This window comes from Saimiri boliviensis, chromosome 8 (genome assembly GCF_048565385.1).
Source record: "Saimiri boliviensis isolate mSaiBol1 chromosome 8, mSaiBol1.pri, whole genome shotgun sequence".
Taxonomy (NCBI): domain Eukaryota; kingdom Metazoa; phylum Chordata; class Mammalia; order Primates; family Cebidae; genus Saimiri; species Saimiri boliviensis.
The window spans coordinates 4225851-4252745 of NC_133456.1; the positions used below are offsets into that span (position 1 = coordinate 4225851).

Below are 26895 nucleotides of genomic sequence, written 5' to 3' on the forward strand. Positions count from 1 at the left end.
GGGATGCCTGCACTACAGCCTGAGACTCACTAACAGAGTGAGACCTTGTCTCAAAAAAAAAAAAAAAGAAAGAGAAAATAATCTGTTCTGTTTAATCCCAGCTAGCAAGACACACCTTTCCTTTTTGTACTCAGAATTTCCCCTCACCACTAATTGGTGTTAGAAAAATAAAGACTGGTTTTTAAGAAAAAAAAAAAAAAAAAAAAAAAAAAGTATAAAAATTAGCATAATTTATATCTGAAATGACCAAACTATAAAGTTACAATTTCTAGCTATGTGATTGTGACAGTTGAACTGTAAAATACAACCCATAAGTCTTTTGGAAGAGTATCAAAATTTGCTCTTTTTTTTTTTTTTTCTTTGAGATGGAGTTTTGCTCTTGTTGCCCAGGCCGGAGAGGCGCGACCTTGGTTAAGTGCAGCTTCCGACTCCTGGGTTCAAGCAGTTCTCCTACCTCAGCCTCCCAAGTAGCTGGGATTACAGGCATGCACCACCACACCAGGATAATTTTATATGTTTAGTAGAGACAGGGTTTCTCCATGTTGGTCAGGCTGGTCTTGAACTGACTAGGTGATCTGCCCACCTTGGCCTCCCAAAGTGCTGGGATTACAGTGTGAGCCACCACGCCCAGCCTGCTCTTTCTTTAATGGAAAAAGTTCATATGGCTAATTCTTGTGTGTGTGTGTGTGTGTGTGTGTGTGTGTGTGTGTGTGTGTGTGTAGAATAACAAAAAATATTTTACTAAAACATAAGATTTACAGAAGTTTCCAGACAAGCCATACAAAATGGCCACAAGCCTTTTTTTTAAAGAGGGGAATCTACACTTGACAGCAAAGTCACAATGTTATTAGTGAGGGCTGTGATATTTGTTTAATGTTCCCATTTTGGTTCAAACAATTCAAGCTTGTTCATCTACAGCATCTAAATAAAGTTAGACTTGGCTAGAGAGCATATTCGAAATAACTGGTTAGCCGCTTTTAACCAATGCAGTTAGATCACCATAAAAGGGGGAAAGGAGCCCATAAAATTAAAATAAAACTACCTCCCCCCTCAAAAAAATAAAGAAAAACACCCACACCCCTGCAGCTAACCTGACAACTACCTTCATTCACAGTGCTTTATACTTAAACCAGGATGGGGGAAATGAGTAAAAGCAGGAAGGGGCCGCTGCTTTTAAACCTTTCACAATAATCCAGATGATACTTCTAGCTTCTGCTCATGCTTTAGGACAGTGAATCAGGACAAGACATAGATTTGCTAATGTGCATTTAATCACCAAAGGACTGAAGATGTCTGGGCTTTTTTATTCTGTAATGTTTCTAAGACTGTGTCCATTAAATGCAAACAAAAAGGAAGAAGTCTTGGCAGAACAAAAGTGATGCACACTTGATGATCGGATCAATTTAAATATTATTCATGGCATATAGCCTAGTCCATGCTCTAGCTGTTTCTATGGCTTGGGCTTTGTTGGTCTTTCACTGCTTTGCTACATCATTTGCTAATGGATCATCTGGATTAGGAGCACTTAACAAGGCCTGGATCGATTGCAGAACTGTGCAGATCTGCAGTGCTGGGGACCACTTATCTTTCAAAATATCTCAACATATTCTTCCCAACTTGTCTACATTAGGATGATGAATTTTGGTCATTAAATGTACCTTAGGGGCTGCCATTGGGTATTCTGGAAGGAATAGTTCAGATTTAAAAATCCCTCCCTCAAAGGGGAAATCCTGAGGGCCAGCAATGACCACATGAAAATAAGGGGCGTTGCTCTCATCTGGTTCTACTTTGACACTAGGAACTGGTTCTGCCAGCAAACGCTGGGTTTCCATGATGATCCTGCGGGGCAGCCCGGCCATCTTGTCAGAACCCGAGTTCGGCCTCTGGTCTCCTCTCCCAGCTAATTCTTGATATTGCTATTGTAAGGATAACAGCAGCTAGGCTTTCGAAGTTACTCATGGCATTAGTTTTTTTTTTTTTTCTTTTTTCTTTTTCTTCCTTGGAAACTGGGAAGACATTAGTTTGTTTATAGAAAATTCTTTTTTTTTTGAAGAGCAGGAACATCTGTTAACATGCCTTTATGCTCCTAAAGTGTAGTAGTAAAGTTAAACTTTCTGTATTTTGCAGCTATGGTTTTATCCTTTTAATTATCCACTGTAAAACCTTTTTATTTTAAAATCCACACTTTTTGCTGAATTTAGCTTGTTAGTAATTGCTTATGTAAGAAACGAATGGCAAAGCAACTTTTAAAACATTGTTTCTTTTTTTTTTTTCCCCTCAGTCCTTGGTTTTGATCAGCAAACTACCTTATATTCATTTTTTTCACACTGTGCTCAAACAGATAGCACCAGAATATTTTGAAAAGAGTGAACCTTACTTGGAAGCTGGTAAGTTTAACATTGTGTGAGCTGAGTACCTTTATGAAGGAGTTTTAAAATTTTTATTGAAATTGAGCGATAAAAATGAAGTTGATTTATAAAAATTTATATAAGGTGAGGTAGGAATTTAAGGAATATATGATAGGAGAAAGATATAAAACGATTTGTCTGGCATCTATACCAAAACTGCCTTTCGTTATCTCCTCTAACTGCTTTGATGGTGCCTGTTATTATTAAGATAACAATAAATGAAGATCAAGTTGACAGTTTTAATATTCAGAGTACTATTGAACAAAAATTCTTATGTCACTTGCAACAGATGGAAGGCCTTTGCCTGTTGATGTGCTTTTGTAGCTAATTAGTAATAATAAATGAATACGAAAACTCCCTATAGTACTTAGTTTAGGGCCGGGCACTGTGGCTCTCGCCTGTAGTCCCAGCACTTTGGGAGGCCGAGGCGGGTAGATACCTGAGGTCAGGTGTTTGAGACCAGCCTGGCCAATGTGGTGAAACCCTGTCTCTACTAAAAATATGAAAATTAGTTGGGTGTGGTGGCAGATGCCTGTGATCCCAGCTACTCAGGAGGCTGAGGCAGGAGAATTGCTTGGACCTGGGAGGTGGAGGTTGCAGTGAGCTGAGATCCCACAATTGCACTCCAGCTCGGGTGACAGAGCAAGATTTTGTCTCAACAACAACAACGACAACTTAGTTTAGGCCGGGTGTGGTGGCTCATGCCTGTAATCCCAGCAGTTTGGGCAGATCACAAGGTCAGGAGATCAAGACCATCCTGGCCTACATGGTGAAACCCCATCTCAAAAAAAAAAAAAAAAAAAAAAATAGAAAAAACTAGCTGGGCATGGTGTTGGGTGCCTGTAGTCCCACCTACTTGAGAGCCTGAGGCAGGGGAATAGCTTGAACCTGGGAGGCAGAGGTTGCAGTGGGCCGAGATCGCGCCACTGCACTCCAGCCTGGCAACAGAGCAAGACTTCATCATCAAAAAAAGTACTTAGTTTATTGCTTTCAAAAACTGTATTAACCAGTTTATATCCTAGAACATATGAGTATTTCTGAGTGAAATGTAAAATGTTTTCATCGCTTTGACTTTTCTTATGTCTTTTATCTTTAATTCTTCCCAGTATATTTTTTCTGCTACATGGAAAGTAATGTTCTAATTTCTAATCTCTCATTTTTAATACTTGATATCTTCACTTATTCTAAGGAAATATTTTGTTATATTTTTCAGCTTGTAATGATGTTGATCGATGGCCTGCTCCAGTGCCAGGGAAAACATTACACCTGCCTATCATGGGGGTGGTAATGAAGGTAATATCTCATATCTTGAATTGTCTCCTTTTTATTTTATTTTAATTTTTTTTGAGACAGGGTCTTGTGCTGTCACCCAGGCTGTAGTACAGTGGCGTGATTACAGCTCACTACAGCCTCAACTTTCTGGCATCAAGCAATTTTCCCACTTCAGCCCCCCAAGTAGCCAGGACTATAGGCATGCACTACCATGTCTGGCTAATTTTTAAATTTTTTGTAGACAGGATCTCACTATGTTTCCCAGGCTAATTGTGATCTTTCTAAATAACTTGGACAGGTGTGGTGGCTCATACCTGTGATCCCAGCACTTTGGGAGGCCGAAAGTGGGTGGATCACTTGAGCCCAGGAGTTCAATACCAGCCTCGGCAACATGGTAAAACCTTGTCTTTACAAAAATGCAAAAGTTAGCGGAGTATGGTGGTGCACACCTGTAGTCCTAGGAACTTGGGATATTGCTTGAGGCTGGGAAGTTGAGGCTGCAGTGAGCCATGTTTGCATCACTGCACTCCATCCTGCATGACAAAATTGAGACTCTGTCTCAAAAAAAAAAAAAAGAACTTTGTAGGAAGCTCCCACGTGGGCTTTGCTTTTTAACCTTCTATTAATGTTAATCATGTTATTGCTTTCACTTGTTTGTCATTGATGTGTGGCATTACAGAGATACTGCAATTCATTTTGCTTCCTAGAACCACTAGTCGCACAGCTTCAGGCACCTCTGATCCCATGGCATCCTGTAGAGTTTGCAGAATAATGTCATTTGAATGTAATACATGTACATGTAAGTGCTACCTTCTAGAGTTCTGCAGCTCGGTGGCCCTACCAGTGCCTCCAGAGATGAGTGATATGCAGAAACAGATCACTTAGTAGAATTGATTCTGAATTAATAAAAATTAAGAGAAATTGGGAAAGCATTGGTTCCTAGTTCTAAATGATGTTCTTAACATGAGATGTCAGGACCAAACATGTTCATCCCAGGGTATTGTTCTCTGTTAGATTTTTCTTTTAAATAAATTAGCATTTTCCTCTCAGACTTTGTATGAGTGTACTGTAAGTGCTTTGCAATTCACTATTGAGTAGTACTTATGACTATGTTCTCTCTGTACGTGTGCTCATTTTTATAGGATCTGTATTGTGTTTTTCCCTGGGAAATCATCAAAAGTAATACTGATAGCTCTTTGTTGAGTGTTCTCATTGTTTCCTGTGAGATTTATCCAAAAGTTTGGCAAGCTTGAGAGGGTGTGTTTGGGTGTGTGTACATTAATGAAGCAAAGATTGGAACAATAAACAGGAAGCAGTATGAAGCTGATGTCCTTTTTCTGTTTTTCAACATACTTGCTTCTCAGGAAGTTAGTGATTTCTGTGTATATGTGGGTATGGTGACCTTGATTTACTTACTTTTTGCTGTGACTAAAAATAAGTATGACCTTAGTTTTTAACTCTGACATAAATATTTTGTTTTTGTAGCTTTTTTGGCATTACTGACCATATCTTTTTAGCAGTACTTCTCATCCCCTATTCTTTTGTAGCCAAAAATAATTTCCTCTCTTTCTTTAAGGTACGGATTCCCACATGTCATGACAAGCCTGGGACAACTCAAATAGTGCAGTTTACTCAGCAGGTAGTGTGGTACTGTGGTAGAATGATCCAGCACATATAGTCTCTTTAACAGACTTTTTAAACTAGCAAATGCAGTTTCTTGAGTTTATTACATATTTCTGAAAATTACTGAAATATCATATTAAATAATTTTTAATGAATTGCAAATATATTCTCTCATGTTTCTTAGGGTGTTTTTTCTTGTTAATTCTCCAACAGACACTGGAGAACTCAGAAGTTGTATTTTCATTGTGAGGAAAGGGGGAAAGTGAATTTTTTCTTAACAAGCTTTGATTCTGGAAAAACCTCTTATCTTAGGAGAGTGAGCAGCAGACTTCCGATTTTAGGAGACTCACTTAAAAGAATTCTGTAGTTACGATTGCTCTATTTTTCCAAAAGCACCATCTGTTCATGGGTGGGGTTGAAGTTTTCATTTGAAATATTTTAACTGATGTTTTTAACTGGTATAAATTTTTTTGTTGTACTTTGTTCTTTGAATTGAATAAAAAACAGCAGTAGGAAAACTAATATTTCTGTCACATATCAACCAGTATTAATAGTAGTATTTCATACAGTTGCAAGTTAATGTAATCTTGACTATTAGATTAATTTTTTTTTATTTTTTTGAGACGGAGTTTCGCTCTTGTTACCCAGGCTGGAGTGCAAGGGCGCGATCTCAGCTCACCGCAACCTCCGCCTCCTGGGCTCAGGCAATTCTCCTGTCTCAGCCTCCTAAGTAGCTGGGATTACAGGCACGCGCCACCACGCCCAGCTAGTTTTTTGTGTTTTTAGTAGAGATGGGGTTTCACCATGTTGACCAGGATGGTCTCGATCTCTCGACCTCGTGATCCACCCACCTTGGCCTCCCAAAGTTCTGGGATTACAGGCTTGAGCCACCGCGCCCGGCCTAGATTAATTTTTTTTTTTAAACAAGGATGGGGTCTCCCTCTGTCACCCAGGCTGGAGTACAGTCGCATGATCATAGCTCACTGCAGCCTCTAATTCCTGGGCTGAAGTGATTCTCCCACCTCAGCCTCCTAAGTAGCTAGGACTGTAGGTGCATGCCACCACACCTGGCTAATTTTTAATATTTTTTTGTAGAGATGGCATTTCACTCTGTTGCCTAGGCCGATCTTGAACTCTTGGCGTCAAGCCATCTTCCCTCCTGGCTTTCCAAAGTGCTAGGATTACAGGCATGAGCCTGGGATTAATTTTTTATCCAAGGTGTCTGTGTATTCTTGATCTTCTGCTATGTTAGGGAAGATTGGTAAGACCCATTCCCTCTCTGGCTGCTTCTAAAGGAAAAGAATCTTAAAAGTTAGATAGGGCAACATGGCTTATTGATCATGAGATAGATATACTTTGAATTTTCGGTAAATTTTGGTGATATCGTCTCTATTATTTTTCTTTTTTATCTCTCAGGCAGACACAAATATATCTGTTATTTTACCTACTGTTCATGAGGTGGATCTTTTCAGGTAAAGAATAAAAAATTTTGTTAACCGACTTTTCTTTCTTTTGCTTTGTGATGACGGTGGTAATATATTAAAAAAGAATGTTCTCATATAGGATATAGAAAAAAATGGTAAGAAAATAGTTACTATGTTTTACATGTTATAAATCAATGGTTCATCCCTGTCTACATGTTATAAGCTTTGACAATTAGGGAAATTTGGATATAGAGTATGTAAAAATATTTTTTGTTTGGTTTGGTGTGAGAATTATATTGTAATGATGTTATAAAATGTGCTTTTTAAAAAAGAGATGCATTTTATTTGGGAGTGAAATGTCATGAGGTTTGTGTTTTATTTTGAAATACTTCAGTAAGAAAAAATAGATGACATAAAATGGCAAATATTATTAATCATTAAATCTAAGTGATATGTATGTTGATGTCTCTTACACTGTTTTTATTTTTTTGTATGTTTGAAAAATGTCAACATGAAAAATAAAAAAATAAAAAGGTGATACTCTTAGCATTTAAAAAAGAAATAGAGGAAAAAGAAAAAGTAATGTTTGTGCCTTTACCCAGAGCAGCTAAATCTTTGGATTGGTGCCAAGTTCTAGCTCCTCAGGTGGTTCTGATGTATAGGCCAGCTTGGTAAACCACTGCAACTACCAAATGCTCAAAAAGTCATGGAAGACATAAAATGGATTTTTTTGGTGGGATCTTTTTTTCTTTTTTGAGATAGAGTCTCACTCTGTTGTCCAGGCTAGAGTGCAGTGCTGCAGTCTTGGCTCACTGAAACCTTCGCTTCCCAAGTTCGAGCAATTCTTCTGCTTCAGCCACCCAAGTAGCTGGGCCTACAAGTGCACACCACCATGTCTGACTAATTTTTGTATTTTCACTAGAGATGCTGTTTCACCATGTTGGCCAGGCTGGTCTCAAACTCCTGACCTCAAGTGATCTACCTGCCTTGGCCTCCCAAAGTGCTGGGATTACATTTGTAAGCCACCGTATCTGCCCAATCTTTTTTTTTTTTTTTGATGATTTGTAAACTACATGGAATACTACTTCAAAGATTGGTTAGTTTTTAAAAAAACAAAAAGATTCGTTAGCTTTGTATGTTGCTCCTAGCACAGTACTGTCATTCTATTTCTAGATATTTACTCAATAAAAATGAAAACATGTCTATGTGAAGACCTGTATGCAAATGTTTATATAGCAGCTTTATTCATAGTAGTATAAAACTGTACACAACCAAAGTGTTCATCAACTGATAAATGGACAGACAAAATGTAATATATGAATGCACATGGAATACTACTCAGCAGTAAAAAAAAAAAAAAAAAAAAGGAGCAGTTAATATATGCAACAATATGGAAGACTTCCAAAAGCACTGTGCTAAGTGAAAGACTCCAGATATCTGAAGATACTTGCTGAATGATTTCATTTATATGATATTCTGGAAAAGACAAAACTATAGGGACAGAAATCAGATCAGTGGTTACCTGGGGCTAAAGGAAGAAATCTACTACATAAGGGCTGCAGGGATTTCATGAGGTGATAGAACTATTCTAGAACTTTGGTAAGGGTAAATTTTACTGTGCATAAATTATAAATATGACTTCTTAATTTTACTTTTCTTACCCATAACTCCTGAGAATATACCAAGTAATAAATGTGACTTTTTAAACCAATTAATTTTCTTAAAAACTTATGTGTGTCCCCAAAATAAATGAATAAATATTACAGAAAAAATGCACTAAGAGGAATGTATGCTATATCTCCTTTTAATACTTGACTCATTAAGGAATAATTTCTTTGCTGAAGTGGCATAAATTAATACAGAGTCAGACATTTTTTCTTTTGAACTTCTGAGTATGAGGCTTACACTTTTTTGTTTGTTACTGATTATCTTAGCTTTTGTGGTACAGGTTGCATATGCCATATATGAAATGCTTAGGATCAGAAGTGTTTTGGATTTTGGACTTTTTTTAATTTGGAGATTTTTGCGTATACATAACGAGATATCTTGGGGATGGGCTCAAGTGTAAACACAAGAGTCACTTACGCTTCATATACACCTTATATACACATATCCTGAACATACTTTTTACAAATATTTTTAATGATTTTGTGCATGAAACAAAATTTTTATTACATTTTGACTTCGACTCATCATGAGGTCATGTGTGGAATTTTCCACTTGTGGCATTATGTCAATGCTCAAGACCTTTTGGATTTGGGAACATTTTGGATTGCAGATTCTCACATTAGAGATGCCCAACCTGTAGTTAATTCCCCCATCACCAACACCTTTGATTAGCACATGTCTCTTCTCCTGGATGTGAATTACATAATATTGTTTTAAGAGTGGGACAAGTTAGTTTGTTGTTTTTTAATTCTTGTTTCCCAAGAGATAGGAAAACCAAATTTTGACAAATAATCTCACACGGTGATAGTAATATGTCAAGCATTTGATAGCTAATGATTAGATTAATACTTTAATTGTGACAGTGTGCTTTGTTTTGTGTCGATAGAGCTTATATTTCACATTTATTAGTGTGAATGAAAGTTTACCAGTTATATTGAAGGTGATATATTTATACCAAGACTGAGCTTGAGAGCAGAGACCTAGAAAGGCATTCGAATTTGAGTGGCAGAGATACAGTTGAGTATAGGGCTTCTTTCGCTAGGTCAAGGTCTATTCCATGGACCATGCTTTTGGTTTCAGCTTTCTTAATAGAGAAATAGTTTTCTCGTTCTGTTTTAGAGGTGACATTAGAATTGAAGGGCAGTTTTCTGTTGAAAGAAATGAACATTTTCTTGCCTTACAATCAGACATTTTACCTGATGATATTTGCTATTGATTCCTAGTACAATGAAAGACACATCAGTTATCACCTCTCGCCATCTGCTTCTCTCCCCTGCTCCCTATTGTGACTTGAGAAACAAGTTATTTTGGCTTTCTACTGCAATGGCTGAATAGACAACAGTTATGGCTGTTTCTGTGTTTCAGAGATTGAGAAAGCCTATCACCCCATAAAATATATCTCATGCTATTTGACACATGTTAATTTCCTTTGGGTTTAGGTTTCAGACTATAATAACATACTATATCTTTATCAAAAGGTTGAAACCATTATTTATTTCTTAAACGTTAATTCCTAATTATTTTCCCAAGGCATGGCTGTTTTAATGGTGAGAGCATAACATAAAGGCATGGTACTCCAGAATGGGAATATAAATGTGGTACTAAAAAAAAAAAAAAAAAAAAAAAAGATCCAGTGATTTCCTTACAGACCTTCATTTCAGTAATCCTGTACTGTAGTTAATTTGGTGCACACTACTAATATTTTTTAGTTAGAGCTGGAGATAAGTTTCCTGAATATTAAAAACTTGCCTCCCCCCCCCAAAAAAACGACTTTGATAACATATTATCAGTATAATACAAAGCTTTCAAAGAATGATTTATCTTGTAACTATACTTCCTATCTTCTATTTGTGCCCTTTGCTAATAATATATTAATATATTTGAAAGACAATAATTTGCAACTTGGTGCGTTAAAGGAATCCCACTATTAAAGTCAGTTGATCAGATGTTTTCATGTAGGCCTTTTTCATTTTTCCTTTGATTATTTTTTACAAGCCAACGGAAAAGTGGCAAGTACAATACAGAAGACTTTTTTCCTGAACTATTTGGTAGTAAGCTGGAGACCTGGTGCCCTATCATCCCTTAATACTTTAGAGTCTATTTCCTACAAACAGATATACAATGCAACCATCAAAATTGGTAAAATCAACATTGATCAGTTAATATCATGTAATACTAAGACCAGTTCAAATGTTACCAGTTATTATAATAATGTCTAGTTTAGAATCAGAATAGTTCTTTAGTCTGTCACTTTCATGACCCTGATATTCTTGTAGATTCCAGGACAGTTATTTTGCAGAAACTCCTCAGTTTAGGATTGTCTGGTATTTACTTCTGATTAGATTGAGGCTCTGCATCTGTCGGGAGATGGCACACAAGTTCAGCTTGCCTCATTATTGATGATGTTCATTTTGATCACTTGATTAACGTGGTGTCCTCCAAGCTTCTCCACTGATAAGTTGTTTTTCCTTTTGTAATTAGATATTCTTGGGGAAGACATTTGAAGCTATGTATGTTAGTTATTTATTGATGTGTAACACATTACCTCCAGTACTTAGAGGCTTAAAAGAGCAAACATTATTTCACACAGTTTCTGAAGGTTGGAAATCTGGGAGCTGCTTAGATGGGTGGTTCTGGCTCGGAGTTTTTTATGTGGTTGCAGTCAGTTGTTGTCTGTGGTTTCAGTCAATCGGACATGAGTCTGGAGAGTCTACTTCCCCACAAGGCTTTCTTGCACAGCTGTTGGCTGGAGATCACAGTTCCTTGTGGCTGTTGTTAGGAGGTCTCAGCCCTAGCCTTATGGACTTCTCCATAGGGCTGCCTGTGCTCTCACAACATGGCAGCTAACTTTTCCCAGAGCAAGCACTGAGAGAAGGCTGAAGCCACAGTGTCCTGTAAGACCTAGCCTTCAGAGTTGTACATTGTAATTTCTACCATATTCTGTTGCTTACAATCAAACCACTAATCCAGTCCACACTCAAGAACAAGAGAATTAGGCTCCATGTTTTGAAAGGAGTGTCAAATAATTTGTGGACAGATTTTATTTGTTTATTTTTATTTTTATTATTTTTGTGGAGAGGGTGTCTTGCTATATTACCCAGGCTGGTCTTAAACTGCTGGCCTCAAGTGATCCTCTGATCACCTTCACCACCTAAGGTATTGGGGTTACAAGCATGAGCCACCATGGGCAGCCTGGACATATTTTAAATCAGCACACTATTTTTATATATTCGCTTGGACTCTGATTTCTTGCTTTATTCAATGGATTCTAGTCCATTATTATCTATTTTGATATTCAAAATGTCCCCAGTTTAGCCAGTGAGAACTTACTATAGGCTGGCTTCTATGTTTTCGCCATATCTCTGTCAAATATCTCTGTCATTCTTTTTTTTTTTTTTTTTTTTTTGAGATGGAGTCTCACTCTGTCACCAGGTTGGAGTGCGGTGGCATGATCTTGGCTCACTGCAGCCTCCCCATCCTGGGTTCAAGCGATTCCCCTGCCTCAGCCTCCTGAGTAGCTGGGACTACTATACCACCACACCCAGCTAACTTTTTTATTTTTAGTAGAGACAGGGTTTCACTATGTTGGCCAGGATGGTCTCGATCTTTTGACATTGTGATCCACCTGCCTTGGCCTCCCAGAGTGCTGGGATTACAGGTTTGAGCCACAGGGCCCGGCTTCTGTTCTTCTTTGAATACTTCCTTGCTTTCTGGTGCAAGATATTCCAGGTTTATCTTTTTTTTTTTTATGGTAATTAAATAAACTAAGTTGTAATTCTCATACCATACAATATTCAACCTTTTAAAGTACAACTCACTGGTTTGTTAATGTATTCACAAAGTTGTGCAACCATCACTGCTAATTCCAGAACATTTTTGTCACTTTAAAATGTAGCCCTGTACCCATTAGCAGTTCCCATTCCCTCTTCTTCCCAGCCCCTTGACACTATTAACTTACTTTCTGTCTCTATGGAACTCTATGTACTTGTTGTTTTAAACATTTAATTAGAATCATACCGAATGTGACCTTTTGTGACTGTCTTCCTTCACCCAGCATAATGCTTTTAAGGTTCATCTGTGCAGTATCATGAATCAGTACAGATGCTCCATGACTTACAAGGGGGTTATGTCCTGTTAAACCCATTATAACTTTGAAAATATCATAAGTTGAAAGTGTGTTTTTGATATTTTCAGTTTACAGTGGGCTTATCCGGAGGTAAGTCTGTCTTAAGTTGAGGAGCATACTGAATGCGTACTGCTTTTGCAACATCGTAAAGTTGAAAATTTTAAGTCGGACCATTGTAACATGGGGACTGTCTGTACTTCATTTTTTTAATGGTTGAATAATATTCCACGTGGATGGACCAAGCACGTGGCTTATACCTATAATCCTAGCACTTTGGGAGGCTGAGGCAAGCAGATCACTTGAGGTGTTAGGAGTTCAAGACCAGCCTGACCAACATGGTGAAACCCCGTCTCTACTAGAAATACAGAACTAGCCAGGCATGGTGGTGCATGCCTGTAATCCCAGCTACGGGGGATGCTGAGGCAGGAGAATCACTTGAACCCAGGAGGTGGAGGTTGTGGTGAGCCAGGATCACCTCATTGCACTCCAGCCTGGGCAATAAGAGTGAAACTCCGTCAAAAAAATATAAATAAATAAATAAATATGTACATATATTTAATACACATACGTATATATGTCCACATAAAGGTGTGTGTGTGTGTGTATTTATTTATTTATTCCATATGCATACACCACATTTTGCCTATCCATTCACCATTTGATGGAGATTTCGATGGTTTACACTTTTGATTATTATGAATAATGCTGTTATCAACATTTGTGTATAAGTGTTTGTGTGGACATGTTTTCTGTTCTCTTGGGTTCCAGATCATCTTGTATTTTCTCTTCCCCAGCCCTAGAATCAGCCATTTATATAAAAAACCTTGGTTCTTTTTAGCAGAGAATAGGATTTTGCAGATAACATCTGGGCACCTGGTATACTTATTCATATTGGAATATCATTGCTTTTAGACCCTCTCAAGTGGACAAAGCTAGGATATGTGTGTGTATGTTTGTGTGTGTGTGTGTGTGTATATATATATATATATATATATATAAATGCATGTATATATACACATTCATATATAATATGTTAAATTACTCTCTATTTGCTGATTGGGTCAGTACCCCTGTTAGTAATCAATGTTCCATCTCTGCTGCAACTTTTTTTTTTTTAAGTTTTTTGTTTATTTCGAAAGGATTTTGGGGAACAGATGGTGTTTGATTACATGAGTAAGTTCTTTAGTGATGATTTCTGAGATTTTGGTGGACCCATCACATAAGGAATGTATACTGTACCCAATGTATAGTCTTTTTATCCCTCACCCCATCCCTCCTTTTTCCCCCAAGTTCCTAAAGTTCAGTGTATCATTCTCCCTTTGCATTTTTATAGTTTAGCTCCCACTTACGAGTGAGAACATAATGATGTTTGGTTTTCCATTCCCAAGTTACTTCACTTAGAATAATAGTCTCCAATTCCATCCAGGTTGCTGTGAATGCCATTATTTCATTCCTTTTTATGGCTGAGTAGTATTTCATGGTATATATCTATACACAACTCTATATGTATTTACAACATTTTCTTCATCCACTCATTGATGGGCATTTGGGCTGGTTCCATATTTTTACAATTGTAAATTGTGCTGCTGTAAACATGCATGTACAAGTATTTTTTTAAATGACTCCTTTTCCTCTGGGTTGATACCCAGGAGTGGGATTGCTGGATCAAGTGGTAGATCTACTTTTAGTTCCTTAAGGAATCTCTGTACTGTTTTCCATAGTGGTTGTACTAGGTTTACATTCTCACTAACAGTGTGAAACTATTCCCTTTTCACCACATCCACTTCAACATTTATTATTTTTTGATTTTTTTGATTATGGCCATTCTTGCAGGAGTGAGGTGCTAGTGCACTGTGGGTTTGATTTACATTTCCCTGATAATTAGTGATGTTAAGCATTTTTTCATGTTTGTTGGTAATTTGTATACCTTCTTTTAAGAATTGTCTGTTTATGTCCTTGGCTCACTTTTTGATGGGATTGTTTTGTTCTTGCTAATTTGACTTCCTTATAGATTCTGGGTATTAGTCCTTTGTTGGATGTATAGATTGCAAAGATTTTCTCCTACTCTATGAATTGTCTGTTTACTCTGCTGATTATTTCTTTTGCTGTACAGAAGCAAAAGAAGTCTTATCTATTTATCTTTGTTTTTGCTGCATTTCCTTTTGGGTTCTTGGTCATGAAGTCTTCGCCTAAGCTAATGCCTGGACAGGTTTTTCCAATGTTATCTTGTAGAATTTTTATGATTTCAAGTCTTAGATTTAAGTATTTGATCAATCTTGAGCTGATTTTTGTATAGGATGAGAGATGAGGATCCAGTTTCATTCTTGTACATATGGCTTGCCAGTTATCCCAGCACTGTTTGTTAAATAGGGTATCCTTTCCCCACTTTATGTTTTTGTTTGCTTTGTCAAAGATCAGTTGACTATTAAGCATTTGACTTTATATCTGGGTTCTCTGTTCTGTTCCATTGGTCTATATGCCTATTTTTATTCCAGTACCATGCTGTTTTGGTGACTATGGCTTTACTGTATAGTTTGAAGGCAGGTAATATAATGCCTCCAGATTTGTTCTTTTTGCTTAGTCTGACTTCGGCTATGCAGGTTCTTTTTTGGTTCCACATGAATTTTAGGATTGTTTTTTCAGTTCTGTGAAGAATGATGGTGGTATTTTCATAGGAATTGCTTTGAATTTGTAGATTGCTTTTGGCAATATGGTCATTTTCACAATATTGACTCTACCCATCCATGAAGTTAGGAGGATGTGTTTTTCCATTTGTGTCATCTATGATTTTTTCCAGCAGTGTTTTGTCATTTTCTTTGTAGAGGTCTTTGACCTCCTCGGGTAAGTATATTCCTAAGTATTTAATTTGATTTATTGCAGCTATTGTAAAAGAGGTTGATGTGATTTTCAGCTGGGTTGTTATTGGTGTACAGGAAAGCTACTGATTTGTGTACATTAATTTTGTATACTGAAATTTTGCTGAATTTGTTTACCAGTTCTAGGAGCTTTTTGGATGAGTTTTTAGGGTTTTCTAGGTATATGATCATGTCATCAGCAGTGACAGTTTAACTTCCTCGTTAACAATTTGCATGCTCTTTATTTCTTTCTCTTGTCTGATTGCTCTGGCTAGGACTCTGCTGCAACTTTGTCCTCCATGCTAATACTTTTCTCATCCCTCCTGGGCCCTGACATTCCACACCTGGCTTCCCTTCTGCATGGATACCCTCCTTACCCTGCTCACTCTCTGATTCTCCTTGTTGGATTGACTCCCCCTATGGATACCCTCCTGTCTCATTCAGGTAACTTTATCCCACAAGACCATGTCTACAGGTGGGTGCTATCTCCCCTCTTTTGGGCTCTGACTCGACACCACATCAAGCCTCACATCACTGCCCTCCTTACCCTGCTTGTATGCTTACACACCCCATGCCGGGGTACTTCTTCATGAAGATACCTTCATTCCTCTGCTCTGACACGTTGTGCCAAGTGGTCGCACACTGTGACAGCCTCCTCAACTCATTCTGTCTTTGATGCTACACATCGGGCTACCTCTCTGTGCTTCCTGGGCTCTGTGAATACAAACCAAATAATACCCACACATGTGTACCTTCCACACCACATTTGGGCTCCATCAGCTCCACAGCAGGCCACCACCTGGATGTAGATGCCCACTTTACCTTACATAAGCTCTGACATGCCTTGCTGGCCAGTGTGGCTCTCTTTCCCTTGTGACAGAGATACCTACCATGTTCTGCTTTAGGACTGAGTTGTTTAGGAAGGTAAGAGGAAGAACTCCTTTGCCTTACCCATGAGCTGTTTTTTTGTTTTTGTTTTTTTCTTTTGTGGCACTTGTTTTTGAATAGTTAAAATTAACTCCCCTAATTTCCATCTCATAATTTGTTGCATATTTTGTACTTAATTGTTTTTTCTTTTCTTTTTCTTTGCATGTGTGTCTTTCAACTGAGTGGATTGGTTATGTTTTTCATAAATAGATAAGATTTTCCCCCCTAATTTACTAGAAAAAATTTTTGCCAAGCCAGGAGGAAATTCCTAAATAAATGAAAGTTACCAAGTGTTTTAGGCTCAGTAGCATACTAGCAGAGTTGTGTCCCAACAGGCCCCCATGCAATTCCAGGGCTGCTGTAAAAATACGTGGCATTTCTGTAGAGGGAGGATCTGCCCAGGAGGTTCGCTCTTGTTCAGCATTAGCACTCCCCCTTGTGATTTGTCATCATTCTTTAATGTCAAAAGTATTGGCTTTTAAATTAAGTATATCCAATAAGTGCCTCTTGAAGAAAATTAATTAGAATTGAAATTTAAATATATGAAAGCAATATTGATAAAATAGATCTATCTATCATATAGTACAACAATTTTTTTTTTTTTTTTTTTTTGAGACAGAGTTTCGCTCTTGTTACCCAGGCTGGAGTGCAATGGTGCGATCTAGGCTCACCACAACCTCCGCCTCCTGGGTTCAAACAATTCTCCTGCTTCAGCCTCCTGAGAAGCTGGGACTACAGGCACAAGCCACCATGCCCAGCTAATTTTTGTATTTTTAGTAGAGACGGGGTTTCACCGTGTTGACCAGGATGGTCTCAATCTCTTGACCTCGTGATACATCCACCTCGGCCTCCCAAAGTGCTGGGATTATAGGCATGAGCCACCACGCCCGGCCTACTACAACAATTTAAGAAGTATATGCTTTTATTGTCTTGTCGGTTATTCCTTGTGTCAGTATATTACATTTAATTTTGTAAAAATTAGAATGAGTCATTGAGATATTTTTTGTGAATAAAAGGGACTTAATGTCTCTATATATCACCATCTTCTAAATGAATTTGTGTATCAGATCAAGATACAAATAGCAGGAAGAATTTATGTCAGTGTGGAGTTTTTAGAACTATTATGTAGGAATTTTAAAAACAGGATTGGCTATATTAAAAAATATTTCTACTGTGCATCACCTTTCAGGTGTTTCTGCCCAGTTTTCCTTCATAGTCAGATGCTCTGGGAGCTGGTGCTGTTGGGGGAACCCCTTGTGGTTATGGCACCATCACCATCGGAATCATCAGAGACTGTATTGGCACTTGTTAAGTGAGTATATTTGGTTACTATTTTTGACTTTTTTTTTTTTTGATGCTGCAGTACTGAACCTGTTGGTGATATTTGCAGCACTTCCCATCTGTTGTATGTTTCCCCACCCATTAATGCATTGATCCATGCAACAGCCCTATCAGAAGGTAATGCTTATTATAGCACCATTTTATGGATGAGAAAATTGATTCAGGCTCCATGAGGGCTGGAACCATGCTTCTGTTGTTCTGAGTGACAGGCACATTGATTCATTACATGAAGTTGTCCCTTGATAAATATAACTTGTGTGAATGATCAGTGTAGAGTCTAAGGCATACAGCTAGTAAATGGTAGAGCCAGAATTTCACCCCGTCTTCTGCCCCAGACCCAGTGTGTTCTTTCAGTATACCATTTCACATTACATATATATGTATTTCTAAATCTGTGAAATGAGTTTACCATTTATTGAAATAAATAAAGTATCCCTTTGTGTGTATACTATTTGTGTAGATGTTATCTAGTTATTGATTAGGATGTTTAATTTTTTTGTGTCCTTTGTTTTACATGTTCTTCCTGTTCCACAGCTGTATTTCTCCATTAAAGTACTTCAGTGATTTCCGACCTTATTTCACTATTCATGATAGTGAGTTCAAAGAATATACTACCCGCACTCAAGCTCCGTAAGTAAACAGAATAACTTCTATTGACCAGGTATTATCTTTATAACCAAAATTATGTAGAATTATGTTTGGCAGTAAAAGTCTAACCTAAATTTTGAACTTATAGGCAGAATGATGTTATAAAAGGAAAATTTGAGAAGCTGCTGGAAGTAATTTTAGATTTTAAGAGATTTAGAGATTTAGTAATTTTAGATTTAGAGATGGAGTCTCGCTCTGCTGTCCAGGTTGGAGTGCAGTGGTGTGATCTCAGCTCACTGCAACCTCTGCCTCCTGTGTTCAAGTGATTCTCCTGCCTCAGCCTCCCAAGTAGCTGGGATTACAGGCACACACCACCACACCTGGTTAATTTTTGTATTTTTAGTAGAGATGGGGTTTCACCTTGTTGGTTAGCCAGGTCTCGTACTCCTGACCTCGTGATCGCTCTACCTCGGACTCCCAAAGTGCTGAGATTACAGGTGTGATCCACCTCACCCAGCCCAAGTGATTTTATCTATTAATGGAAGCTATATTGTCATTAATAGCCACTATGTTGTACTTTCAGTTCTTTTTTTTTTCATGAAAAATCCTTTCAGTCTGTAAAAAGAAGAGAAAAAATAATCTTACCCTTTCCCTTTTATCTCCTGCTCTATTGCTCACGTTTTTATAGCTAGATTTCTAAAGCAACAACAAAAATCTCCATGTACTATCTCCACTTCTTGATTTTCTGGTTGCTTCTAGTCAACTGTAGATGGACTTCTTCATATTTACTGAATTTGTTCTTGCCAAATCATCAAGACCCTTCTCACTTTTTGACCCAGTGGGTGTATCATTGCCCTGTTTTTCCCTTTCTTTCTTCCTTTATTTTCATTCTTTCTCTCTCTCTTCCCCACCTCCCTGTATCCATCCCTTCCTCTTCCTCTCCTCATAAGGTGTTTTTTAAATTTCTTCCAGAGATATCTTTCTAATAAGCACTTTTTCTTTAATGCAGCATTCCTCTACTTGGTTATCTAGTACTTTCCCTTTGCCTATAAGATAACATCTATCAGGCAGTCCAAGTCTTAGGAAAAAAAAAAAAAAGATAACATCTAAACTTCTTAGCATACTAACTTGGTACTAATGATCTGGTCAACAATATTCTCATTTCTGAGTATTCATCCTTTCTGCTTTTTGCTCCAGGAATGCTAAACTCTGTAGTTCTAGAGACAGGCCATGATGTCACTTCATTGCTTTGAACATAGTTTGTTTTGTATTACTCTTCCCTCTCTCATCCACTTGGCAAAAAACTCCTACTCATCTTTCATGTCTTCCTGTAAATATTATCTCTTTGGTGAGGCTGTCCTTTAATCCCCTGGTAGACATAGGTTCTCCTTTGTGATTAGTGTGCATTTTAAACCTCCTTCACTGTCTTCTAATTTTGGCATCATAACTGGGTGTGTATACCCTTCTTGCTGTGTGCTGTTGGAAGGACCGTGTCCTTTCATTTTTATATGCCTAGTATAAAACATATTGCCTGACATATAGTTGATATGTAATATGTTGAGTAAAGGAAAGAACCGTCTGTGTTTTGTTCATTGAAAAGAAAATGTAAGATATTCTTCACTGATTTAACATTCATCTTTTTCTCACCTTTTTATTTTGTTTTGTTTTGTTTTATATAGGCCTTCAGTTATATTAGGAGTAACCAACCCTTTTTTTGCTAAGACACTGCAGCACTGGCCACATATTATTCGAATAGGAGACCTTAAACCCACAGGTAAAGTATAAACTTGGTGTTCTGTTTTTAGTGTGCAGTGTTGCTGAACAGGTTTCTTTCTTCCTTTCTTTTCATCCTTGATTACTTTTTATGTTGATGGCAGCTTTCTTTGAGACCTTTGGAGAAGAGTATAACTTCCCACTAAAATATGCAGGTTCTTATAATATGTATAATCTGTTATGTCCTCCTACCAAAAAATGTGCTTATAGTGTTACAGACATTGAATGAATTATAATAAAATGAAGTCTGCAAATGTTAGCTTTATATATATATATATATATGCCCAATAAAGCAGAAATTTCCAGTTTTGCTTGAGTAAAACCTTGTAAAAAACTAGAATTACTCCAGACTTGTCACAAAATTCTCAGGTAGGTCTCAAAACAAGTATGTTACTGTAGCACAGGTTATTGATCTAGTAAGTGGTTAAAAGTGTCTTTCCCACGTGGAAAAGACAGCACAGTACCTTGTTCATCATAGGAGTTTAAGCATATACTTAAACAAATGTTTAAGTATATGAATTCTGAGGTTGGAAGTTTTGTTAATCTAGATGACAACTAAATGGTACGTTTATTAAGGACATGAGTCTTGGGTATGAGAAGATACGAAAAAAAATTTTTAAATCTTAATTTAATCTTGACATTTTATTTTCGTGGTTTGAGCCTAGACTATTTTATGAATTGTGATATAGTAGACTATGGACTATTTTCTCCTTCCATTGGAAGAAGTTTCTCTTACATAATAATGGACATTCACGAATTTTCTCCTGAAATAGTTGGGATTATGAAGTTATTTTCTAATAACGTTATAATTACTTTATTTGTTTGTTTATTTATTTATGAGACAGAGTTTCACTCTGTTGCCCAGTTGGAGTGCGGTGGTGTGATCTCTGCTCTCCCAGGTTTGAGTGTTTCTTCTGCCTCAGCCTCCCAAGTAGCTGGGATTGCTGGCACCTGACGCCATGCCTGGTTAATTTTCGTATTTTTTGTAGAGATGGGGTTTTGCCATGTTGGCCGGGCTGGTCTCAAACTCCTGACCTCAGGTGATCTGCCCACCTTGGCTTCCCAAAATGCTGGGTTTACAGGTGTGAGCCACACTCCCAGCCATTACCTTTTTTTAAAAAAATTTTTTGAGACAAAGTCTGGCTCTGTCACCCAGGCTGGAGTGCAGTGGCATGATCTCAGCTCACTGCAACCTTCGCTTCCTGGGTTCAAGATTCTCCCGCCTCAGCCTCCCGAATAGCTGGGGTTACAGGCAAGTGCCACCACACCTGGCTAATTTTTGTAGTTTTAGTAGATACAAGTTTTCACCATATTTGCCTGGTTGGTCTCAAACTTCAGACCTCAAGTGAGCCGCCCACTTCATCTTCCCAAAGGGCTGGGATTACAGGCTGAGCCACTGAGCCTGGCCAGTAGCCACTACTTTTAAAACTTGTTCCTTTTGCTATACATAGGTATATTTAAAACATGACTTAATAATCTGATTTTATAAGATATTCCTTTTGGTATATACATGTATTTAAATGGAAGTATTAGAATGAAGGATAACAATTTTTTTTTTTTTTTTTTTTTTTGAGATAGAGTCTCTCTCTGTTGCCAGGCTGGCGTGCTGTGGCTTGATCTTGGCTTACTGCAACCTCCATGACTCGGGTTCAAGTGATTCTCCTGTTTCAGCCTCCTGAGTAGCTGGGACTGCAGGCGCCACCACCACACCCAACTAATTTTTGTATTTTTAGTAGAGACGAGGTTTTCAGCATGTTGGCCAGGATGGTCTCGATCTCTTGACCTCGTGATCCACCCACCTTGGCCTCCCAAAGTGCTGGGATTACAGGCGTGAACAAGGATAACATTTTAAATAGTACTATTTACAAATTCTGGACTCAGTATTACACTAAAGTCTTTAGAAGCCTTATGAAATAGAGGAAAGCGCAAAGGGCTTCACTTTGGCAATCAGAACTGTGTGAATAGTATCTTTAAGCCTCAAATTTTTGGTATGCTGGGAAGACTAAACACAGTGCCTGATATATGGTACTCTGTAAATGTCATGGTCCCCTACCATTCTATTACTGTTCTGTCTAGAGTATTATTAATAATTCAGAGAGCCGGGCGCGGTGGCTCAAGCCTGTAATCCCAGCACTTTGGGAGGCCGAGGCGGGTGGATCACGAGGTCGAGAGGTTGAGACCATCCTGGTCAACATGGTGAAACCCCGTCTCTACTAAAAATACAAAAAATTAGCTGGGCATGGTGGCACATGCCTGTAATCCCAGCTACTCAGGAGGCTGAGGCAGGAGAATTGCCTGAACCCAGGAGGCGGAGGTTGCAGTGAGCCGAGACCGCACCATTGCACTCCAGCCTGGGTAACAAGAGCGAAACTCCATCTCAAAAAAAAAAAAAAAATAGTTCAGAGAACAACAGTTTCAAGAGTCTTGGGTATGAGAGATATGATAATGTTTTTTGAATCTTAGTTTAATCTTGACATTTTCATGGTTTGAACCTAATAATTTAGACAATTCATTGTAATGTAGTAGACTACTGATTATTTTCTCTTTCCAGTGGAAAAAGTCTCTCTGCTAGATGTAGGTAGAGAACTTTTGCACAAAATCATTGGTAGAGCCCCATGAATTGATAAATCTGTTAAATCACCAAACTGTTTTCGAAAGTGGCCCATCAGTTTATATCCTTACCAGCAATGTATGAGGGTTCCTATTTCTTCACATCCTTGCCAACATTTGATGTTGTCATTTTCATTATGGCCATTCTAGAGTGTTTGAAATGGTGATTTTAATTTGCTTTTCTCTAATGAATAATGATGGTGAGCACATTTTCATCTATTTCCTATCATTCATGTATCTTCTTTGGTGAAATGTCTGTTTAAATATTTTGCCTTAAAAAGAATTTTTTTTTAAATAACAATAGGGTCTTTCTTCGTTGCTCAGGCTGGAGTGCACTGGCATAATCATAGCTCACTGTAACCTTGAATTCCTGGGCTCAAGTGGTCCTTCTGCCTCAGCCTCCCAAGTAGCTGGGAGTACAGGTGCATGCCACTGTGCCTGGCTAATTTTTTATTTTTTTCTATAGAGATAGGATCTTGTACTGTTGCTGGTCCTGAACTCCTGTGCTCAAGCACTCCTCCTGCCTTGCCCTCCTAAAGTGTTGGGATTTCAGGAGTGAGCTACCACACCGGCCTGTTATTTTCCATTTTTTTGATAGTAACCATCCTAATGGGCATAAGTATTGTGGGTTTCATTTTCATTTCTCTCATGATTAGTGATATTGGGTATCTTTCTGTTGTTTATTGGCCATTTATATATCTTCTTTGGAGTATCTTTCTATTGTTTATTGGCCATTTATGTATCTTCTTTGGAGAAATATCTATTCTTTTGCCCACTTTTAATAGGGTTGTTTAAATGGTTTTTTTTTTTTGAGTTATAGGAATTCCTTATGTATTCTGATTACTCATCCTTATCAGATACATGCTCTGTGAATATTTTCTTATATTTTGTATTGTCTTTTTGCTCTTTTGGTGGTGTCTTTTGATGGACAATTTATTTGATTTTTTATTATTATTATTTTTAGATGGAGTCTTGCTCTGTCTCCCAAGCTGGTGTGCAGTGATACAATCTTGGCTTACTGCAACCTTGGCCTCCTGGGTTCAAGCAATTCTCCTGCCTCAGTCTCCACAGTAGCTAGGATTACAGCTGTGCAGCGTCAGAGTCAACTACTTTTTGTATTTTTAGTAGAGACAGGGTTTTACCATGTTGTCCAGGCTGGTCTTGATCTCCTGACTTTGTGATCCATCCACCTCAGCCTCCCAAAGTGCTGGGGTTACAGGCTAAACCTCCGTGCCCAGCCTGTGCACAGAAGTTTATAATTTAATGGTTTTATTTATCTTTTTTTGTTTTCTTCTGTTTTTTAATTTTTTTTCTCTTTTGTTTGAAGTCTTATTTACTTTTTCCTTGTACTGCTTGTGCATTTGGTGTCATAGTCATGAAATCTCGTGTATCTTTTAATTTATGGGTGGTATCTTGGAGCATTTTTCTGCTTGTTGAGTTAAAAACCAGCCAGGCCCATTGCAAATGCTGCACAAGTTATGCAACGAAGAGCCCTGCTTAGGATTCTAGCTCTGAAACTCAAAACAATCTGATATAGACTGTGAGCAAAGGAAAAAGAAATCTGGCAGGGTCAGTAAAATTACAGAAAAAAGCATTTTCTGTAGAACAAAGAGGGAAGAATTAACATTTTGCTCTCCTGTGTCCTGAAACTTTACCAGAAACATACATTTAGTGTTAACCTTGCAGGAGTATCATTCCTCCTGATATAAAGGGATTGCCTTTTCTGTATTGTACCTAGTTTTAGTGCACCCACATTATTGGACAGGATGTTCCTCTGTCTCTAATTATGACTGAGATAACCTGTCTTGATAGGGCACTCAATCAGAATGCATGATGCAGTGGCCAGCTTGTTCTGGTACTTACCAGGTGAATATCAGTTTTGCCCATGCTTTAGTGTCTTCATCTGTGAAATAGGCATCTTAAACAAAACTTTAATTGTGAAGATTAAATGTGATAATTTGTGCAGTGTTCTTGGACCAGAGATGGGCACAGAGAACATCTTCAGTAAATGGTAGCTATTGCTGTTCTTACCATTATCTGCAACTCTGTAAGCAACATGTTTTTCATGCTTCTGTATTTAACTTTTTATTTAAAGATCTTTTCTTCTTTCCATGGATAACTTTTTTTTTTTTTTTGAGACAGAGTTTTGCTCTTGTTGCCCAGGCTGGAGTGCAATGGCACGATCTTGGCCCACTGGAACTTCTGCCTCCCAGATTCAAGCGATTCTCCTGCCTCAGCCTCCTGAATAGCTGGAATTAGAGGCATGTGCCGCCAGACCCGGCTAATATTCTATTTTTAGTAGAGATGGGGTTTTTCCATGTTGGTCAGGCTGGTCACAAACTCCCAGCCTCAGGTGATCTGCCCCACTTGGCCTCCCAAAGTGCTGAGATTACAGACGTGAGCCACCACACCATCTCTAACTTTTTTTTTTTTTTTTAAAGACGGTGTTTTACCGTGTTGATCAGGCTGGTCTTGAACTCCCGACCTCAGGTGATCCACCCGCCTTGGCCTCCAAAGTGCTTCAGCTACAGGCGTGTGCCACCATGCCTGGCCAAGATGAAAGAAGACTTGACTTTTTATTTATCTTATAAGTTGGCTTAAATATTACCTCCTTTAGGAATCCTCATTAATTTTCTTACCCCTCTTTGGCCAGGACACTTGTCTGTGTCTCCATAGTATCCTGTTCATATTCTATCCTAGCACCTAGTCCTCTGTATTGTCATTTCCCTGTCATATTTTGTTGTTAGACTATGTCTCATTGATGTGAGGAATTAGCTGTTTTGTTCCTGTATTGCCAGTATATTGAATTTACTTATTATTTACTGAATTGATGAAAAAATAAGACTATGTATCCATGATATTGCTTCTTTAACAAGTATCTTTTTAAAATTATTATTGGAGCAGTTGACAAATTTGGAGTATAGACTATTTTTTAAAATCTCTTTCATTCTTTCCTTTATAGACTGTATTATTTGGCAGCTTCTCTGCAAGATTGAAATTACAATTAACCCTTGAACAACACAGGAATTAGGAATGCTAGCCTTCCATGTAGTAGAAAATCTATATATACCTTTGACTCCTCTAAAACTTAACTTCTAACAGCCTACTGTTGACCAGAAGCCTTAGCAATAAAATGAACAATCGATAACACATATTTTGTATGTTGCATGTATTGTATACTGTATCCTTATAATAAAGTAAGCTAGGAGAAGTAAAATATTACTAAGAAAATCATGAGGAAGATAAAATACTGATATTCATTAAGTGGAAGTGGATCATCATAAAAGTCTTCATCCTCATAGCCTTCACATTGAGTAGGTTGAAGAGGAAGAGGAGGGAATGGTTTTGCCATCTCAAGGATGGCAGAGGTAGGGAAAAAAATCACAGTTTAAACGCGTGTTGTTCAATGGTCAACTGTATTTCAAAGTAAAAAGTTTATAGAAATAACTGTTTTATCATAGTACATGCTCTTAAAATTTTTTAGCAATATAAGATTGCAAAGGAAAATGTTCTTTGTTCTTATAATCCCACCCCCAGATATACCACAACTAAAAGTTTGATCTATGGAAATATTTAAACAAAGGTATTTCATGAATTTAGAGGCTTGAATTATATTATAATCTCTATAATAATATAATCTGTAGATGGTCTTTCAGTTCTTAAGTTCTTTTAACCCTTATGGAGAGAAGAGGGAGGGTAGAGAAAGTCTGTGAAATTAGGTGTATTCATGACACTTTTAAATGTGTATCTTGAGGCATTTTTCTGCCTGTTATAAAGTTTGTTTAGGTGTTAACTTTCTTTGAGCCTAAGACCAGGGCCTGTATATACTACACAAGCTGTTCAACACAGCAGCCTGCTCAGGAGTCCTGTCCATCTGTGGCTCAGGCCTGTGGTTGCTGTACACACCATCGCCACTTGCTGGCAGTGTAAATTTCTATAATGGAAAAGCCAAATTGGAAGAGGCATCAAAAAAAAAAAAAAAAAGGCTGGGCGTGGTGGCTCAAGCCTGTAATCCCAGCACTTTGGGAGGCCGAGGAGGGTGGATCACAAGGTCAAGAGATCGAGACCATCCTGGTCAACATGGTGAAACCCCGTCTCTACTAAAAATACAAAAAGTTAGCTGGGCATGGTGGCGCGTGCCTGTAATCCCAACTACTCAGGAGGCTGAGGCAGGAGAATTGCCTGAACTCAGGAGGTAGAGGTTGCGGTGAGCCGAGATCGCGCCATTGCACTCCAGCCTGGGCAACAAGAGTGAAACTCCATCTCAAAAAAAAAAAAAA

General features: G+C 38.0%; 1 protein-coding gene and 1 pseudogene across 9 annotated transcripts in view; one reads left to right on the top strand and one right to left on the bottom strand.

The window, feature by feature from the left end:
* The window catches only part of DENND6A (DENN domain containing 6A), a 142005-nt gene that overhangs the window by 99289 nt on the left and 15821 nt on the right, over positions 1-26895 (top strand). For 8 of the 9 annotated variants that reach the window (XM_074403617.1, XM_074403619.1, XM_074403618.1 and 5 more), the window contains 7 exons: positions 2282-2387; positions 3622-3701; positions 5257-5319; positions 6720-6775; positions 17493-17615; positions 18179-18274; positions 19912-20006. In XM_074403617.1, coding sequence (XP_074259718.1) covers positions 2282-2387; positions 3622-3701; positions 5257-5319; positions 6720-6775; positions 17493-17615; positions 18179-18274; positions 19912-20006 — 619 coding nt within the window. The remainder of the gene's footprint in view (positions 1-2281; positions 2388-3621; positions 3702-5256; positions 5320-6719; positions 6776-17492; positions 17616-18178; positions 18275-19911; positions 20007-26895) is intronic. The other variant, XM_074403620.1, reaches the window with a different exon arrangement.
* Positions 1285-2056, bottom strand: LOC101033314 (ubiquitin-conjugating enzyme E2 N-like; annotated as a pseudogene).